Source organism: Leptonychotes weddellii, chromosome 3 (assembly GCF_054177405.1).
Source record: "Leptonychotes weddellii isolate Sample4059 chromosome 3, ASM5417740v2, whole genome shotgun sequence".
Taxonomy (NCBI): domain Eukaryota; kingdom Metazoa; phylum Chordata; class Mammalia; order Carnivora; family Phocidae; genus Leptonychotes; species Leptonychotes weddellii.
Genome location: NC_138371.1, coordinates 2,602,057 through 2,621,184, shown reverse-complemented (window position 1 = coordinate 2,621,184; position 19,128 = coordinate 2,602,057). Strand labels below are relative to the sequence as shown.

General features: G+C 47.0%; 1 protein-coding gene across 2 annotated transcripts in view; it reads left to right on the top strand.

Moving 5' to 3' along the window:
• UBE2F (ubiquitin conjugating enzyme E2 F (putative)) overlaps positions 1-19,128 on the top strand; it is a 54,633-nt gene that overhangs the window by 24,642 nt on the left and 10,863 nt on the right. For both annotated transcript variants that reach the window (XM_081813325.1, XM_081813324.1), the window contains 2 exons: positions 8,915-8,982; positions 16,022-16,092. In XM_081813325.1, coding sequence (XP_081669451.1) covers positions 8,915-8,982; positions 16,022-16,092 — 139 coding nt within the window. The remainder of the gene's footprint in view (positions 1-8,914; positions 8,983-16,021; positions 16,093-19,128) is intronic.

Below are 19,128 nucleotides of genomic sequence, written 5' to 3'. Positions count from 1 at the left end.
CACACACACACACACGTAACTCCGAGGCACATTCTTCCTCAGGACACTCAGGTTTCCTCCAGTGACAGATTAAATGTCTGACTTCATGTTTTGTTTTTTTTAAAGATTTTATTTATTTATTTGAGACAGAGAGAATGAGAGAGAGAGAGCACATGGGAGGGGGGAGGGTCAGAGGGAGAAGCAGACTCCCCGCCGAGCAGGGAGCCCGATGCGGGACTCGATCCTGGGACTCCAGGATCATGACCTGAGCCGAAGGCAGTTGCTTAACCAACTGAGCCACCCAGGCGCCCTGACTTCATGTTTTTAAAGCTGTTCATTACCATGCTTAACGTATATTCTTATGGTCACCAATAAAAACCTATATAATGTGTATAAAGCTGTTTCAATGCTGAGTTTTCTGGCATGCTGTAAAAATTGCCAGCACTCTTGGTTTCCTGTCCCATCTGTGAGTGCCTTTTATGTGTCATAGGCTTTTTTTTTTAAATCTTTTTCAAAAATCATGTGTAGCGGAAATCTACTTGACAGTTCACTGTTCTGGGGTGTTCTCTGCATTTGACAAACAGTGTATAACCATCAGTACAGTCTAGATACAGGATGTTTCTGTCAGCTCAGAAAGGTCCCCTGGCCCCTGGCCCCTGGCAGCCATTGTCCCCGTCATTGTGCCTTTTCCAGAATGCCATATAAATGGGCCGAAACAATATGTAGCATTTGTATATGGCTTCTTTCACTTAGCACAGTGCTCTTGAGATTCCGCCGTGTGCTGCCGTGTGTCATCATTTCCACTGGCTGTCACTGAATTTGAAGGTGGAGGAAGAGCCTTTGAAGCTAAAAAGTGAAGGAAACAGATTTTCCCCAGAGCCTCCTGAAAGGAACACAGCCCTGCCCACTCCCTGATTTTAGCCCCATGCCACCCATTTTGGACTTCTGACCAACAGAAGTTAGTAAATTTGTATTGTTTAAGCCACTGAGTTTGTGGTGAATTATTATAGCAACCATACAAGCCAATACAGAGAGCTGTGCTTTCTATGCCCTAAGAGATCTAAGAACTACAAAGACCTCCTCCTATTTTTTTAAAGTAGTTTTTTAGCTTTAGATTTTACAGTTTGGTCTGTGATTCATTTTTAGTTCGTTTTCCATAAGGTGCAGGATAAGGGTCTAGTTTCTCCCCCTCCGCTGCCCTCTCCCGGAATGAAGGGGGACGTGTTCCTTCTCTTTCCGAGACAGTGTATGAAGAGTTAGTATCCATTCTGTACTCAGTGGTAGAATTTACCAGGGAGGCCACCTAGCTCTGGAATGTTGTGTTTTGTTTTCGTGGTAACAAAACAATTTTGAATACAATTTCTTTAGTAGATAGAGGGCTATTTTGGTTATTCATTCTCGAGTGAGCTTTGGTAATTTATGTCTTTCATGTCATCTACATTTTCAGATTTGTTAATGTAAGGTTGTTCTTCATATCTTACCCTATAAAATTCTGTGGAGTTTGTGTTGATATCGCCTCTTTAATTGCTATTGAAAATGTTTTCTTTTTTCTTGATCAGGTTAGCTAGAGGATTATCGATGTTAGTCTCTGCAGAGAACCAGCTTTTGGTTGCACTGATTTTCCCCTAATACAATTTTTTTTCTGCTCATATCTTTATTACCTTCCTTCGGCTTGTTTTCAGTTTAATTTGTTCTTCTTTTTCCTGTTCTGAAGGTGGAAGGTTGGACAGGTAACAAGTACTTCCATTTCCGCCCCCCAGCCTTCATTTTATAGTTCTCATGTCTCCTTTACATATGTTGTAACTCGGCTTTAGACAGTCTGCTTTCTTTCTATATTTACCAACATACTGACCACCAGTGACCTTCATTTCTTGTAGGTCTGAATTTCTGTCTGTCATTTTCCTTCTGCCTGAAGAACACCCTTGGATTTGTCTGTAGTGCAGCCCTGCTGGTGACAGTTTCAGCGTCGTAGGCGCCTCATTCTGCTGCCTGCTGAGAGTTAGTGCTGATTCTTTGTTCCACTTTATGTGATGTACATTTTTACTCTCCGGTTGCTTTTAAGATAGTCTTTTTATCACATTTTTAGCAGTTTGACTATGGTGTGCTTTGAGGTGATTGTTGACCTGGGCTTGTTGAGCTTTCTGGATCTGTGAGTTTGGTTTTCATCAAACTTAGCAATAATTTGAACATTTCTTTAAATATTTTTTCTGTAACCCCGTCCTGGGACTCCACCTGTATTAATATCTGTTGCATATATATTACCTCTACATAGAACCTCTACCTCCATTGGGTCACAGGTCTGTGTTCACTTTTCTCTCTGTGCTTCATGGTGGGTAGTTCCTATTTCTGCAGGGTCTGATTTAGTATGGACCTCATCCAGTGAAGTTTTCATTTCAGATATTACGTTTTTTTCAGCTGTTGATGTTCTGTTTGCTTCTTTTTCATCTTTACTGTTTCTTTCCTCGTTATGTCCATGGTTTCCTCTAAATCTCAGCATCTTTTCATGACAGCTGACTTAGTGTCTGTCTGCAGCTCCTTGCTGGTTCCTGACCCCATGTCACCGCCAAGTACCTGCCCACCTTCCCGGTTTGGCTCCAGGCCACACGTCGAGGGCAGTCCTATCTGTGACTCTGCTCCCACTCCACCTTCCTCATGGCCACTGTCTTTTTGTCTTCCCCTGCCCTGCCCTGCTCACCCTCAGGTCCCAGTGAGACAGCCTGATTGGAAGTAGCTGTGCCCCCTCCTGGCCTTGGGGCTGCGGCCAGTTACTTATTGCACGTGCCCCAGTTTCTTCTTTGAAGCGGCTGTGTTGTGCCCGTCCCACTGCACTGGGGTGACTGGGTCAGTGACTGTGTGGTCCACGCTCCATGTGTCCGTGTGCTTCATGTTGTGGCGGTTGTCATCCTGATTTTCAGGTTGTACCCAACAGCCTATCCCCTAGGCTTCCCCTGAGTAATCCAGCCCACACCAGCTTCCCCTCTTCAGCGAGCCAGCTTCATGTGCATTGTGTCACACAGGTCAGCACCACAGCTTGTCTTCATGTATTTTCTTTTTTTTTTTTAAGGTTTTATTTTTATTTATTTGAAAGAGAGCGCATGATCATGAGCGGGCGGGGGTGGGGAGCAGCAGGGGGAGTGGGAGAGGGAGAGGCAAACTCCCCACTGAGCAGGGAGCCCAATGGGGGACTCGATCCCAGGACCCTGAGATCATGACCTGAGCCAAAGGCAGACATTTAACCAATTGAGCCACCCAGGCGCCCCTTGTCTTTGTGTATTTTCATGTTGGGGTGGGCACACTAGACCCCATCCCAGAGGTGAGCCAAATCCCTCCCTGGGCCAGTTTTTGTGTGTCCCTCAAGCTGAGAATGACTTTTACATTTTTAAAGGGCTATGAAAAAACAAACAAAAGAGGATATATGCCAGAGACCTGTGGCCCGAAGCCTGAAGTGCTTACTGTCTGCCTCTTTACAGAACAAGTTTGCCAGTCCCAGTCTATAGGCTCATCTTGTCAGGGACGGTGTTTTCCCTGACTTTTAGGTTTAAAATGTGCATACAATATAATTTCCACTGTGCTGTAAATATTGACATTTAAGGATAAAAGTATTACATTGTTCTTTAAAGTGTTTCCAGGAGAATCTAAACAGCATGGGTATGCCCACTATCATGCATTTTTGTAGAAACATAGCTCTGCTACAGTGGTTGGAAAATGTTCATTGCTGCCTTTTCTCCTTGCACTCTTTGTTTTATTCCACTTGTCCTATAGAATTTTATCCCAATGTAAACATTTTTCTGCTAAGTATTTTGTCACCCTGTCATACCATTCTGTAAATATATATACACGTATATGTATATATAAAAATTAAAAGTTTATAAGATTCTTAGGCCTTAAGCATTTTCTTTTGAATGGTTGTTAGTCATTGTTTGTACCAACTCCTGGCTCCTGGTCTTCCTCCATTGGTGCCGGCTGCCCCTCCTGGCTCCTCTTCTGACCCTCTAGGTGGGGCCCCTTCGGACTCTGTCCTGTCCTTGGACCTCCATAGTCAGCTCATGAAATCTGAGTGCTTCCGTCTACTGAACAGCTCCCAAACTACCCTCATCCAGCCCCAACCTCCCCCACACTCCAGAATGGTCTGTTGGCTGCTGATTGGCACCTCTGCTTGAATGTTGACGTGAAACCTCAGATTCGCCGTCTGACATGGAACTTTGTGCGGTGGTGCCCCTCACAGCCTTCTTATCTTCCTGGTGGCAGCCCTGCCCTTTGCATTGCAGGGTCAGAGAACTCAGCTCTTCTGTGGCTCCTTCTTCCCCACCCCTCGCCTAATCTGCCAGCAAACGCTGGTGGTGCTCCCATCAGAGTATTCCCACTTCACTGCTTCCACCCTGGTCCTAACAGCTTAACATTTCACCGGGGTTACTGTAAGAGATAGCCTCCACAGGGCCTCCAGCCTCTCCCTCCTCTGCTCAGACCCCTCTCATGGCTCCCTGTCTCACTGCATAAAAGCTAGCGCTCTCATGGTGGCCTCTTCAGCCTCAGCTCCTCCCTCCCCTGCCTCGCCTCCAGCCTCTGGAGTCTTCCCTGAACATACCAGGCTCTCTCATGGGCCTCACCCAGCTCCCCTGTCTGGAGTGCTCTTCACCCCAGTGGCCTTTTTTCAGGCCTTTGCTCTCTCCAGCCACCCTATTTAAAATCGCAGCTCCTACTCCCTTAGCTCTTTCATCTTCTATTATATGATTTCCTTATTTATTTTGTCCCTCTTCCACTAGAATGTAAGCTTTGTCAGGGCAGGAAAGGTCTCTTGCTGATGTGTCACCAGTGCCTAAAACACATCATAAGCACTCGTCAAATATTTGTTGAATGAATAATGACTTTACACAATATGTTGCAAGCTTTGATGGCTATTAAACACAACATAGCACTTCATCTGAAATGCATCTGAGAATGATGGAGTTATTACTATTAGCATTTTTCTCTGATTTAGTTGATGTATTTGTGCCAGAAAGAAGGGTTCAGTATCAGTTTTCTTTGTTTCTGTAGATGTAAACACTGAGGACTGCTTGTTCAGACAGGCCTGGAAGGTATTTTGTTATAGCTATGACATTCCATCCTTGGACTTCAAAGTTAGAGGCCAAAAATATCATATAAGATATTTTGTTGATCTTTTTGCTGATTACTAGATTAGGGTCCTTCTTCCATTTTGTTGAAAGCAGAGAATTGGAACCCACCTGACTTGGAGAAGACTTTCCAAACACAGTCATCAGCGTCCCTTAGCATCACGGTTTCTGAGACAGTCACCAAAACCACTTTCCCAAGACCTGTCAAGTGGCCATTAGTCATACCTGTCTTCACTTAGAAGATCTCTTGTTTTATCTGAAATTCTCAGTAAGAGTTGAGAATTCTGTGATACTACTGATTTTGCCATACCTTTACCAATATAAAAATGTATGCTTTATATTTCCTTAAAACCTTGAAGCTATAGATTTGGCTCATTCAATTTATCAGAACTATCTACCCAGTGCATAAATAGGCAGAACCAGTTCTAATTGTCAGCCCAGTCAGCAGTCAGACTCACTCTCAGGAGAAGTCTTACTTATCTCTAAGATGTACCATCAGCCACCTCTCTTCTGAGTTTAATTCCTAGCAGTTAAGTGAGGCATGGAGCCAGTCACCTGGGTGGAAGAAGGTACCATGCCTGTGGCTTATTGGCTCCCTGTTTGCTTGCTTCTCATGGGGATAATGTGTTATTTTACAGTAGTCTAGGGATTGAAGTTGCTAAATGAAATTTTAATCATCCCTGCCATCAGACTCTACGATGTGTCTGAATTTAAGACATTCCAGTATGAACTGGGATATCTTATGTATTTATAACACCCTACTTTGCCCTTAACAGAACTGGGTGTAGGATAGGGAAAGCACAACCCTGCCCTGTGCCTCCCTTCAAAGGGCTTTCCTGTGACCTTTGTCCTCTGGGATGTTTGTGCCTTGGGGCAGTGCATCGTGGTAAGAGGAGAGCTGAGACTCAGCCTTCTGCCCCCGGGGGAGCAGCCGTGAGAAGGGAAAGGGAAGGGGAGGCCTGCACGACTTCTGACCTCTTGAGACGGTCAGGCAGCTTCATTTTAGGAGAGAATGCACTTGGACACTGACCACCTAGAAGTGGATTCTCTTGAGGCTGTTTGTACCCACCTACCCCTTGGACAGTTTTCTCCCAGGAATACCCCTAACCTGGCTGGGAGATAGTGGTGGATGATTCCTGGAAGGCAGGAGGGAGTGGGCTCCAGGATACAAGAGGAGGGAAAGATGGTTCCTGTCTTTGGAACCCTGGGTGACGGGGATAGGCTGGCCCAGTGAGAGGTGGATGCCAGGAACTTTCCTACTGCATTTCATTGTTGTACTTGAATGCCCAGTTATCTGAGAAGCAGGATGTTTTCAGCCACAGCAGTCACGGATAGTGACGTAGTGGGCCTGTCCCAGACTTGGATGTGGTTCACACTGGGTTATGGACGCTCTAAATGACCCTGCTGCCCGCTGGCTCCAGAGCTGTGTAGGCCGTCTTGCGTCTCCGCCCTGCGAAATGCCAGCTCGGGAGCCAGACCCGGAAGGTGGACCAGCAAGAACTCTTCCCTGGGGCCTTTTGTTGAGAAAATCACAGGAAACAAGAGATGCTCTTGAGTTTCCTCTCAGTCCAGTCTGCTCCTCAGCTGCTTTGTAAGTGGGACTGTGGCATTTCTAGGCAAATTCATAACCAAGGTGGATCGGGTCCAAAGGCTTACGTACCTTAGAAGAGGAAAAACGAAGTACTGGCTCAGGAGCTGATAATCTTTCCTGAAAGACGTGTTTCGTGAAATAGAACAAAAATTACAACCGTCTGCTTGCTCTCTCTTTTCAGTGGATTCAGACATGATATAATTCTAATAATTACTAATTGAGAGCTTGAGTAGGACAGAGGAATATGGTAAAACCAAAACCCCATTAGACCAAATAATAGTTTCTTTGAAACTGGTAGATAGCAGAGTTGAAACTCTATAATCGTGGCATGGAAAGCCAGCTAGAGAAAAACCACAGTGGTGTGGCAGGATGGAGAGGCTGGAGCACAGCCTTGGGGAGCAAGAAGAGAAGAGAGCAGGTGGAGCTCTGCACCTGAAGCTGGCGTTCTGGTGCCGCCGCATGGTCTACAGAGCCCAGCGCTGGGCCACTCGGCCGCGATGACCGCTGTGCAACACGGAGCCTCTGGTGAGCAAGGATGTGCTCTGATTATTTTATACCTGAGATGCCACTTGTTTGGAAAGTTCTTGTATCTGGAGGTAAAATTTTTCCCCAGAGTCTTTTCCAAAGACTCGATAGTGTCAGTCACGAATCCAAGTGCACTTGTAAGCACTAGAAATAGACGCATCAGATAGTGGGGAAGGGTAGGATAATAAATACTATGTGATGGGTCAGGCAAGCACGGAGAAAACACACCACCTTATTCCAGATGAGCCGATGGGACATATGAAACCACAGGATCACTAAGAGAAAACAGAGAAATCAGGTCTTTCTATAATCTTGGTTGGGAAAGATCTTTTTCAGGGTAATACCAAAGACAGAAACCACAGAAAGACTGGCTTCTCAAAAGTGAAAACTAGTTGAACCACAAAACCGAAGGACAAACAGCAGACTAAGAAACATTGTAACAAATATAAAAGGCAAAGGTTAATCTTCTTAAGAGCTTTTTTATATTGTAATTAAAACATGGGTACCTCAGTAATACAAGGATACTTATGGAACATCAGTCATTAAATGATTCAGTATGAAGTAAATTTCAGCCTCACTACTTTTCTTCAGTGTAAAATGAAACAAATAGAGTATTTCTCTTCTGTCACGCTGGCAAAGAATGAAAACTTTGGGGTCCAGGTAATGTTAGTTAAAACTACCATGGACAACATAAGTATTGATGCAATCTCAAAAAACTTTTTTAGTGATGATTTATTGGAAACTAACAACTTCCTATTAAATGTTCATTTTACATAAACAGCTGAGGGAAGCAATAAGATGTACTATTGCTGATTTGTTCACAATGATAAATATTTGGGGGGAAGTTGAACTTTCATTTTAAAGATGGTGTTAATTTTGTCAAGTTGTGAAACTCAGAGTACTGGGGGGAAGTGTTTCAGGTTCAAGCACCTTCATGGTGGAGCGCCCTCTGCTGGCAGCAGCCCCAGTAGCCTCTACCGTGCACCTGCAGGCCAGGCTCACGCCGGCCTGGTCGACCCTAGAAGAGGCTGAGAGGTGGCTGAGGCCATCACAGGAGCTGGGACTGCGCTGTGGGGTCTGACCCAGTGCCGCCCTGACTCCAGACATCCTCCTGCATGCCCACCAGCCCCCTGCCAGAGGTCCCGCTTTGTTCAGAAGGCTGCAGCCAGCGCTCAGCCAGCCCGCCCAGCAGCGTTGTCTGTGCGCCGTCTCTGAGGCGAGGACCCCGTCTCTGTGCTCCACTGCTTGCCCCCCCTCCGGCCCCCCAGAGCACCCCTCGGAACTGACATTCTCATGGGGCCACCAGCAGCAAACAGATGGCCCTGCAGCTCAAACAGGATGGTTGCCTATCATGAGATGTGCTTGAAGGAGTCCCGTGGGTGCTGGGGTGTGGAGTGGGGTGGGCCGAGGTGAGAACAGGGTTCCTTGGGCAGGTCCTGGGAGACTGAGGAAGAGGAACCAGTCCCCCAGAAGGGTGCCTACGCCTCCCCTGAGGGTGCATGGCTAGTGGGGTGACAGGCCAGCAGGGAACTGATTGGGGTTCATCATTAGAGCAGGGCAGGATTTGGTGAAGTAACAAGGAACCCTGCAGTCCTGTTGTTTAACTCTTAATTCTCTGTATTTGCCATATTCTAACATGAGTGTTTGCTTTTTGTTTCCTTTTTTTTAATTTAAAGGATTTTTTTGTTTTGTTTTGTGTTTTTGATAGATGAGGGTTACTACCAGGGTGGAAAATTTCAGTTTGAAACTGAAGTTCCTGATGCGTACAACATGGTGGTGAGTAGCCTGCGTTTGAACCATTGTCCCCTTTGCGTGGCCCAGTGGTGGTCACGGCCCTGCACCCCCCACCCCCTCCCCCCACATTGGGTCCCCCCAGTCCTGGGGCTGAGTACAAAACGGCCGATATTTCTGTGATTCATGTTGCTCGTCGGCAGTATTCAGAGCCTTAGGGGAGAGATGCATTTTTTAACAAGTACTTGTGAGTGCTGTGTGTCGGGCAGTGCGCATGGGGGCTACAGCTCGGCCAAGGTTGGCACCTTCGCTCGGAGCTGCCTGTGTGGTTCACACCAGTCTTAACTTGTTAAATCCTGGCGCCAAGGAGGAAAGCATTTTATTTAAAACTGTGGTTTTGTTTGTGGTATAACACCAGAATTCCCAAGGTGTAGAAAACACGTATTTTAGAATTTTAGAAAAGAGGAATGGCTCATAGTTTTAAACCATAAGTAATGTTGATCTCTCAAAGACCCCACCTAGGTAATAATTATACCAAGTACTGTCACATTCTATTCTTGCTCTTAAGGAACTTACCAGTTAGGAAGGTGAGAAAAAGTGTAGAAAGTTACCCTAAAATGATAAAAGCCATAAATAGCAGATAACAGAGATATGGAGCAGTGCCAGGAAATTAATGCACGGGATTCCGAGAAGGAAGGAGAGGATCACATTGGGAAAGTGGTCCAGCCAGTTGAGCTTTTCAGGAGAAATAGGACTGGAGTTGTCCTGACTTGGTTGACCCTTAACCAGGGGATGGTGGTCTAGGTGATGTCGAAATCCCTGGAACTGTTTTAATAGGTACAGAAGTGAGAATGAGCAGCATGTGTGTGGTGGATTGACCAGGTCAACTAGAAGGAGGAATCAGGGTTGGGGAGAAGTGGGGACAAACAAGAAACTCACATTTGAGTGTTGTTGGGCATTTTCACTTTGGCAGTGAGAAACCAGTGACAGTTCTGAACAGCTCCACAATTTTACATGAGATATATATATATACATGCCCCTACTGTTTCCCAGCCCTCTCTAGGCCTATCAACTAGGAAAAAAAATCTGATGGTAAAATTAAGTCTCTTGTTACCTTGAGCCTGTGGGTACTGGGGACCCTGTGTGCCACGTTGGTTTGCCTGCAGTGACTGACCTACCAGCTGACAAGTGCAATGAGGCCCCCTGCCCCGGGCCCGGCCCACCACCAGGGCACAGTTCAGTGGCTGTCACACTTTGTTATTTGAAGCCAAACCTTTATCTAAGTAATTGCTTTTTACTAGGCTACTACATTAAAAGTTCTTTTTGAATGTAGTTCGTGAGGATGGGAAAGAGTTGGCAATCCAAGAAGAAAAAACTTAATTTCTAAGCAAAGACAGGAAAATGTGCATCTCAGGTCTTTATCTGTCCATCCATCCAGCTCCCTGCTGACTTCCTCTATTTCCCTAATCACACACTGAGTCTGGCTTGACAGAACACTGGACTCCCTCAGGGGGGAGACAGTTGGAGAGGTTTGGTTGAAGTACAGATGTTTAGAATTCCAGGGGCTAGTTTGATGTTTTCGGAAACAGCCAGGCATACAGCACTTAAAATTCTGGACCTTTTAGCTGTTTGGACATCTGCCGTCTCTAAGGACTCCTCGTCGGAAGAGTGCTAAAGGGTGGTATGTGACACAGTCTTCTTGGAGAGGCAGTGAGTGTTTGAGGAGGAGGATGGTGTGGGGAGGGGCTGCCGAATCTGAGGACCACTATTTCAGGTACATTAGGTATCATTTAGTGGCAGAGCCTCTCGGTCCCAGTATCGGAAGAGAGCAGAGCATGAGAAGACACCAAGGGAAGCGATTTTTGTTGGGAGCTTTTATGTACCAGGTGCCCCCACTCACTTCCCCTCGTGTGATTCTCCAGTAGTTGCCTGGGGACACGTCAGGAAGTTACGGCCCAGAGAGGTAGAGTTAGCTTTGCCAGAATAAATAGCTCCATTGCTAAAGCAGGTTCTCGTCCAGTGCTGCCCAGCTCCCTGACATGTGCCCTTCCCAAACCCAGCGGCCACTTTGTGGGAGAAAATATTGGTCATCTTGTCTTGCCCCTATGTGACCTCTTCAAGAAACAGAGAGGTAGGACACGGAATACACAGGATAGAAAACCACTGAGCCTTGAGGACATGTTTCTTACATTAATTGGTGACTTATGATGGTTTTACATTCTTATATTTAGTTTCTGTCTCCTTTGGGAAATTTCTGAATGATGGGCTGGTTTGATTTCATCAGGAATGAAACCCATTTCTCAAGCCAGGGGCACTGAGAGGCCAGCCCCTCTGGGGTGGACCCAGACCCTGCCCTGCTGCCGTTAGGGCCTCTTCCACTCTGTGCTCCTGCGGCCCCTGCATGTCCTCTCTGCCTCCATGTCCAGGCTGAGGCCGCAGTCGTAATTACCAGGCCGGCGACTGTCACTAGCTCAGGGCAGGGATTGGGAGGTGACACCATCCCCGGGAAACCATGTAATGCAGTGCCTAACCAATACAGAGGTATTTGTGTTTACTTTTTTGTAGTTAATCTTTGCTTATATAACTCCTTAACGTCTCTTTCCACCAGACTGGGAGTGTCTTACTTACACTGTATTTCCAGGGCTCTGTGAGAGCACACAGTACACATTTGTCCAACGATTGGTGCTCTCTGCCCCTACAGACTTACGGTGTAGAAAATGAAACCAGCATCTGAAAATACATAGGTTGTAGGCATTTGGGGCAGAGATGGTGAGAGTAAACTTTAGGCACCTATGTTTTATTTGGATGGGAGACAGCCAGCTTTTAGAAGGTTAGCCGGAGAGACCTCTATGGGAGCTGTCTTAGGCTCATTTGCTTTTATGCCATGACTTTATATGATTTCTGTACTTGGTAAGGACTTTTTAAAAACCCCTGACACTTACAGCTTCTTCAATTAAAGTCACTTACTAAGGTTGTCATTCTGAAAAACTTCTAATCACTTAAATAGGTCATTATTTTAGAGTAAACTTTTAAAAGAAAGAAAATACCTATTTGGTTTCCCTACCCCCTCAATGCCCCTACACCCCAGCAGCTAAAGTTCAAATTTTCCTTTGGCTCTTTGTCCTTTTGTCCCTGAACTTTACCTCACAGCCTCAAGTCTGCCTTGTGATCTCTCTAAGATAGTGGCTGAAATTATTTAGTGACATGAAATGAGCTTTGCAAGGTTCTATGTCAGACACTGGCTTTTTAAGAACCCCAGTCTCCTGGGAGACAGCACAAACAGTGATGAGCCAGGGTGGTGACATAGCGCTGGGGATCCCTGGGTGATCAGGACGCCCAGAGGAGGAGCAGGGCTCAGTGTGGTGTCACAGTCCCAAAGTCCTGCAATGCCCCCGTGGCATGTTAATTGCGTGTTGGTTGGCAGAGACCATGCGCTGAAGCAGGAGAAGGGGACACGGCTTTTCATTCTTTGCCTCCAGTTTCCTCCTGGAAGTAACACATGTTACGTCCCCCACGCTTTTTTTTTTTTTTTTAAGATTTTATTTGTTTATGAGAGAGAGCAGGAGGAGGAGCAGAGGGAGAAGGGACAAGCAGATTCCACGCTGAGTGTGGAGCCTGATGTGGGGCTTGATCTCAGGACCCCAAGATCATGACCTGGGCCAAAACCAAGAGTCGGACGCTCAGTCGACTGAGCCACCCAGGCGCCCCTCCCCTCACATTTTTGATAAAACATAACCGAATCAAGAGACATGGCCATGACCAGCCCCAGAAAGGGGGGGGTGGGGCAGAGATACTACAAGTGAACTGAACCCCCACTCCCCTCTGCCTTGTGTGTAGTGTATGCTTTGTAGGAAATGGGGGAAATACAGCTCTGCAAAAATGGAATGTTAATCACCTGTTACCTCTCCACCCAGAGATGATCGCTGTTCACTTTCTGATGTGTTATGGGCGACATATAATTGTATGTACAAATGGGATCATGCTACACATAGCTTGGTAACTTGGGGTTTTTAACACTATAACGTGATGAACACATGTTCTCATGTCAATTCACATGAGAACATGTTACATCATCATTAATAAGAGCACTGCGTCATGGTTTTAAATCAGTCCTTTATTGTTGGTCACTAGTTGACCAGTTTTTGACAGTATGAACCACACTTTCTGTGAGTAGTAAATATTTTAGGCTTCGTGAACCACAAATGGTCTCTATCACATATACTTATTTTTCTCCACAAAATAGTTGGGATTTCTTTAAACAGTCTTTTCAAAATGTAGAAACCATACTTAGATCCCTGCAGCAGCAGGCCCCGCCTGCACTTGGTGCATAGGCTGTCGGTCGTTGACGGCGGGCATAAGCGGTGCTGCCGTGCGTCTGCCTCTGTCCTTGGCATAAATCCTCGTGGGGTTACCAGTGTGGAGTAACTGATGCTGATTTTAAGACTCCTCATCGACACTGTTAAACTAGTTCCCAGAGAGGTTACGCCAGCAGCTTCCTCACCAGTACTGTCTGAAAAGGCCCTTTTTCCTCATGAAAATGGAATCTTTTGATTTATTTTTGCCATTTTGGGAGGAAATAAATGGTATCTAATTGTCATTTGAGTTTTCATTTCTTAAATAAGTGGAATGCTGAATATTTTTTTTCCTATTTATTAGCTTTTTATGTTCTTTGTGAGCTGTTACTATGTCCTGAGCCCTTTCTTCCATTGGGATATTTGTTTTTCTTATAAGAATTCTCAGCTGGAATTTATATGAAACATTTTCCCTAGTTTTCTTAGTTGTACTCTAAAGATTTTTCTGTTTTTCCCTTGTTTTTTATTGTTTTTATTCTGTAAAACTTCGGGGGGTTTTGCGGGGGAGGGGTTTGTTTTGTTTTGTTTTGCTTCACCACTGTACTAAAATCTACTTTTCTTTCACGAGTTTTTCTTGTTATGAAATGCTTAAAACAGGCCTTCAGATCCCAAGGTAAATCATCTGCATTTTCTTCAGTGCTCTTATAGTTCTGTATCATTTGTGTTTAATGCATCTGGAGTACAACTCTTAAGTGGGGATCTATGTTTTTCTGGATGGTTATCCAGTTGTGCACTGAAGAATCCCTTTTTCCCCATTGGTTTGCAATGCCGTGGCTGTCATATATTTAACTCCTAGCCTGTGATGGGGCAGGCGGCAATGCCAAGTAGGAGGTGGGACTGGGTGTTTCTCGTCTGTCTTGCTTTAGGGGTAGGGTCAGGTCTACAAGTTCTGTTTGGAAAGTGTGTGTCAGAATCTGGGTCCATAGTTCCAATTTGTTCTCTTGTCTGGGGACTGCAGTTAGGAGGACCACTGACAAGGGGAGGTGTCTGTGCCAACATCTAACTATGGAAGGTGGGAAGGGACAAGGAGGAGAGGGGCAAATACAATCGGATACTTGGAGATCCAGTGAACAACATTAGGCGGGGTGACAGGTGTGTGTGTGTGTCAAGGACTCTCTAGAAGGGAGGGAGATAGAGCCCGCAGGTTCCCTCCGATGCCAGGTTGGTGATTCAGCCTACCCAGTATGGAAACTGTATTGTTACTTAGATTCATACAACCCTGCAATGTCGGCCTTCCCTCAGCCTGAAGGCCTTGCTGGAAATGCACGATGACTAGCATACTTTCCGTCAAATGCATTCCCATTTACTTGCAGGAAACCAAATTAGAGCATATTAAATTGATTGAAACTCACTCTGAACCTAAATTCTGTAACCTTGGACACCTATATTTGCATGCTTGGATTAATTATCTGGGGGAGTTTCTTGATGTCATGCTGTTTTAAAATCAGGAGGAAAACTTAAAAGAGTGCTGGAAAAGTATGTTTTGTACAAATAAAATGAGGGAACGATTCAAGTACTAGAAAAAGTGCAGTAGAGGATTTGGGTGGTTGGTAACAAAGATAAAAATTTGATTACAAAGACTTTACAAAAGAAAGCATCATAAATGCAAATTAATACTGAATGATAAACGTGGAAAGCGTGGCCCCCCCATAACAAAGGGCTGTGAATGTCTACAAGATGACATGTCTGTTGAGACTTGGCCAGATGACACTTGTGTGCGCTGACCAGCAGTTCCTCTACCTGGGCTTCCCCCCAGGCAGACCTTTCCTACAGATGTGAGCAGAGATGAGCACACTGATTTAGCCCAGTTCGTGGTAGAGGTAGGAGACAACCTAAATGTCCAGTAATAGGAACTGGCTTGTGAAATGCTGGAATTGTACCATGGAGGGTGAGAAAGCCCAAAGCCATTTGAAGTGATTATAGAAAGGAATATGAAAAGATAGAGAGCACACGTCCCCACTTCCATAAGGAAAAATGAATGTGCACGCACATGCATCTCTGTGTGGGGCCTAGAAAAGAGGCTCGCAAGATGTGTATCGGGTGTTAGAGAGAGAATTTCTGGGTGGAATTATCATATATAACAAAAGGAAAGACAGAGATCTTGCCTTTTGTTGTCATTGTCTTTTTGTCTTAAATGAGTATGGATTGCTTGTATTATCGAGTCACTTTAAAAGAACAGCTTCATCCAAACATGCCTCGTCATCAGTGATGTCGGTGTGCCTTCCTCCCACATGCTCGTTTTCATTCTCTTTCCCTCCTGTAAGCATAAAGCAGACTATGACTTGGATGTAGGACCATGTACATGGCAGTCGCATCTTCAGAAACACGCGCGCAGGGACCCAGCTGCCGCCGTGAGGAGCAGTAACCCTCAGCCACAGCTCAGCAGCGTAGCGCACAGCGTAACGTCTGCAGGCTCCTGGTTTGACTGGGGCCTGCAGCGCACCGTGGGCTCCACAGCCCTGGCAGGGAGGGTCAGAGCGGGCCGAGGCCCCGCCACCAGCCCCACTGCCCCTCCGGCCCTGGGACTTGTAGAAGGGTCGTGTTGGGGGTACAGGCAGGCTAGCACTTGTGGGTGCAGTGTGAAGACGCTCCTGCTCAGGTGACGGGAGTCCAGGATTGAACCCTGGTTGGGGCCAGTCCGACCGAGTGCCCAGTAAGCAGTGGAACGAGGGGCTAGATGGGTGTGTGGCAGTAGGCATGATTTGGAGAGTCTCTTTCTCTCTGTGTTGCAGCCTCCCAAAGTGAAATGCCTGACGAGGATCTGGCACCCCAACATCACAGAGACAGGCGAAATATGTCTAAGGTGGGTTTCTCTTCTTTCCTGGCTTCTGTGTTTGTGAGCACTATGTGTGAGCATTGGGCTTTCTAACACATAATCTCCACTGAGAGGAAATTTTGAGGCTGGGCCACGTTTAGGGAGGTTTGGGAAACCACCCTCAGAGCTTTGGGCTGTACTCCAGTGACTGGAAGGTCTCCCACCCCCACCCCACCCCCAGCCTTCCTCCACCTCCAGACCCAAGTCCTCCTGGGCACTCCGGTGGCCAAGAGCCCTGCTGGTGCTCCCTCCAGGCCTCCTCACCCTTTTCCGCTCCTGTTGTAGTGAGAGGCTGCAATCCCTCCATGTGGCTGATTTTAGGTAAGAAGGAAAAGTAGGATTTATAAAATCTGGGTGGCTCAGTTGTTAAGCGTCTGCCTTCGGCTCAGGTTATGGTCCCAGCATCCTGAGATCAAGCCCCACATCGGGCTCCCTGCTCCGCGGGAAGGCTGCTTCTCCCTCTCCCACTCCCCCTGCTTGTGTTCCCTCTCTGTGTCTCTCTCTGTCATATAAATAAAAATCTTTAAAAAAAATAAAAATAAATAAAAAGAAGGAAAAGTAGGATTTATAAAATCTGGGGTGGGGGGGTGTAGATGGCAAGTTTAAGACCTGGGCATTTGTATTTAAGATGTCCTCTTTTTACCAAAAGTCTTGATGTGCGAAGAGCAGGACAGTTTTCCCAGAACTTCATGTCAGTTGTGGCCTGTGTGTCCCTCCCCCTTCCAGTGGCAGATGATTAGGGATCTGCAACTCCCCGCTTCTCTAGGCTGCTGGTCACTAATGTAGGGTGTCTGGTTTGTTGTTTTTAAGTAAATTTAGCACTTGGGCTTTATCTTCCTGCGTCTCGTCACTTTCTCTACTAAGGCGGCAGTGGGGTTGCAGGGGCTCTGGGGCCAGACTGCCCGGGCTGGAACCCTGCGCGTCCACCCGCAGCGGGTGACTTTGCCACAGCAAAGTCACAGTAACCTTCAGCCACAGTGCAGAGGGTAGGCATTAGCATTAGCACCTTGTTCTGCTTTCTTCCTGTGATTAAGTCGGTGTCGTGTCGTGTCCCGTCCCCGCCCTGGCAACAGCAGCCTGCCTGTGATGGGGAGCTACACACTGCCTGTAGTGCCGGCAGAGCTGGACCCCTCTTCCTTCTTCTTCATCCCCCTACCCCTCCTCTTTCTCTTCTTCTTCGTTTATATATTTATTGAGAGAGCACACAGGCTGGGAGAGGAGCAGAGGGAGAGCAACAGGCAAACTACCCAGTGAGCACCGAGCCCCATGTTGGGCTCGGTCCCAGGACTGAGATCATGACCTGATCCGGAATCAAGAGTTCGATGCTTAACGGACTGCGCCCCCCCCAGGCGCCCCCTCTTCCTTCTTAAAAGCACAGTTAGTACCCAGCTCCCAGTGCAGCTTGAGTGCAGTGTCCACTGTTCTCTCCTATCCGCCTCCGTTTCAGTAGACAGTTACAAATGCATTTACAAGAGGCCACCTTTTCCCCGCCTGTCCTTTAAGTATCACACTTACAAAATCGGACTCCTCCAGCTTCAGGCTGTAGATGGCATCCACTCCAGCCTTCTCCCCTGAGGCCATCGCTGGTGCTTGCTCTCCTGGGAGTCCACCGCACGCCCTACCTGTCACACCCTATCCTCCACCAGAGTTAATGCCAGGGCAGGAATTTCTCTCATCACTTTTGCTGTCTTCTGAGAAATCAGATTATTAGCAAAGTGTGAGGAGAACTCAGTGGGCAGCAGCCAGCAGCAAAAGCCAGAAGCCTTAAAGGAAAATCATTGATAGATTTAGCCACATTAAAATTAAAAAGACAAAACATAAAAGTGAGAGAGAAAAGATCAGCTGGGTTACATCCTTCATGTGTAAAAGGTCTTTGCCAATTAGGATGAAAAAGACAGACACACCCACTAGGAAAACCGAGCACCTGGTACAAGTAGTGACTCATAGGAGAGTTACAGGTGGGTGGTAAGCACCTGAGGGATGTTTGGTCTCGGTAGTAGTAGCCGGAGAGAGGCTCATGGAAACAATGAGATGCCGCTCACCACTCCTCATATTGCCCGGGGCAAAAGCAAATACCCAGTGGGGGGTGGGGGGGTAAGAGAGAAAGGAGAGAGAGAGAGAAAGGGAAAGAACAGGCTCTCTCACATCATGGGAGATATACCTATGTATCAGCTATAAAGTCTACATTTAACTTGTATTTACCCTTGGATTTGTCAGCTGCACTTGTAGGGATTTGTTTATGGGAAATAATGTGCCAGATTAAAGTGCAAAGACCTCCTCGTTGTTTTGGAAAAAAACAGACAGTGTCCAGCAGGGGCTTAGTGTACCACTGACTAATCCTGGCATCTCCTGAATAAAGAGAAAGACAAGCCTGGGCCAGCCACTCCTGGTCTGCAGTGACCACCAGGCAGCATCTACCTGGATTCCTCACTCAGCAGCTCTGACCGGTGCCTGGTGCTCTGTGGGGCCTTGTCTAGTACACAGGGCACTTACCTCTCTTTGTGAGGCTTGCTCTGCTCCCACCAGGGGCCCTCGCCTGCTTTTGGCTCAGGGTCAGAGGTGAGAGGGGCCGTGTCTGTGGGATTAGAGGGCTCCGGGCCAGGACCCTGGTGGTTGCACTTGAGACTTTTTCTCCTAGGGCCCATGATTCCAGTGTAGCCCCTGAGGCACCCTCTCTAATCCCTTGCCTGGTACCCTCTGAGGGCCTGCCACCTGCTGAGGCTGGGCTAGAGCTTGCACAGTGACAGTGTGTTCCCTCCATAGTGTCACTCTGCCCAGACCTGTGGCCTGCAGCCCTGGGCACAGCCTGCCCGATTATGGGTACCCCCCCCCTTATCTGCCATTGCCCTGGGTGGGCACAGCTGGCCTCCAGGTTCAGAGCCCTCCTGCTCTGGCTGTGTGTTGACAGGGGTCAGAGGATACTACCTGCTCAGCCAGTGAAGCTGCCCCCTCCGCCATCAGCTAATGGTGGTCAAGCCTAGACGCAGTGGGAGCAGTTGGTATTCTTTGCTTTGTGGGGCTTGG